Raw genomic sequence first — 1,160 nt, 5'->3', positions numbered from 1 at the left:
CGAACACATCTTCACGCAAGTCTTCGTTTGCGTCCAATTCCGTCGAGCTCCGGTCCAGATTTGGAGCCGCTCCGTTCTCTGGAGACAGCAGACCTAAGAGATTGAAGATGCCCTCCACCGTCCAGCCACAACGCTGAAAGTCCGAGCCATGTCAAAGTTTGCAAAACGGCGGAAAGTTTCAAAAATGAACGGCACTAAATTATTGTCAGTAGAGTCCTCGTAATGCCTCTGGAACGCCTTCTTCACGTAGCCGAACAAATATTCAATAGGATTGAAAAATGGGCAATATGCCGGTAGAAAAATCGGTACTATTCCGATGCTTCTGAGGAAGTGAGCAATTTCGGGATGACAGTGGATCGATGCACCATATAATATCCAAAGCGAATTGGATCTCGGGTAAGGGCGAGCACCTGCACGCTTCGAATAAGAAAAATCTTGGCATCGCACGATTTCTATCCGGTAAAATGTCCCCCACAGAGTCGTAGTAGTCGATAACACCATTAACGCCAATGAAAGCAAGCATGGAAACTCGAGGTATTCTTTGGAGCTTTCCTCTAATTTGTCCACGTAAAGCATAGCCACGCTTTCGCAGCACCTCTATTGTCAAATGAGACTTCATCAAGAAAAAAACAATGTTCTGGTAACTTCAATTGAGCTCTTCAGCAAATCGAAAAATGTTTCTTTCCTTTACATGGATGGCCCTGCGCTCTAATACTTTCCACGTTAGTCCAAAATCGTGGATAATTCACCACACAGATGTCCTCGATATGTTGATGTGGGAGTGCTTGAGAAATGCATCATGTGCCTCGTCGAGGTAGGACAAAGGTCTCTGCTAAAAAAAAACTTGCGAAGTCCCTCTCCTGAGAGCTTCCTATCTGTGTTTAATGTAGCTTGCTGGTAGGTTCCTGTTTCCTCATAGGCATGGATCCAGCTACTTATAGTCTGTTAGGTCTTGTTGTAGACGTGCGCCAGATCCTTCCGTGAGCAACCGAGGTAGTAGTAGTCGTACAGACAGTGCATCACCGTGCTAGGGTGTACATGCTGTCTTGTAGCAGCAGCTTTCATCAGTAGTAGTCTCGCGTGATGCACGAGGGTTAGAGCCCGATACCACTGAAGATCGACGACGACGCAAATTTAATTCCAGACATGTCAGAGGGGCT

At 46.3% G+C, this 1,160-nt stretch overlaps 1 protein-coding gene across 1 annotated transcript; it reads right to left on the bottom strand.

Annotated features, from left to right (window-relative positions):
* Window positions 1–93: 93 nt before the first annotated feature.
* PITG_22617 (uncharacterized protein) lies at window positions 94–619 on the bottom strand (the record flags this gene model as incomplete). Its single annotated transcript, XM_002909660.1, has 3 exons — window positions 94–133; window positions 191–417; window positions 476–619. The coding sequence occupies 3 exons, from the start codon at window positions 617–619 to the stop codon at window positions 94–96; spliced, it is 411 nt and encodes a 136-aa protein (XP_002909706.1).
* Between the last annotated feature and the right edge of the window lie 541 nt (window positions 620–1,160).

Source organism: Phytophthora infestans, genomic scaffold (assembly GCF_000142945.1).
Source record: "Phytophthora infestans T30-4 supercont1.4437 genomic scaffold, whole genome shotgun sequence".
NCBI classification, from domain to species: Eukaryota; Oomycota; class Peronosporomycetes; order Peronosporales; family Peronosporaceae; genus Phytophthora; species Phytophthora infestans.
The sequence above is the reverse complement of the archived record's forward strand: the minus strand, read 5'-3'. Positions and strand labels throughout refer to the sequence as shown.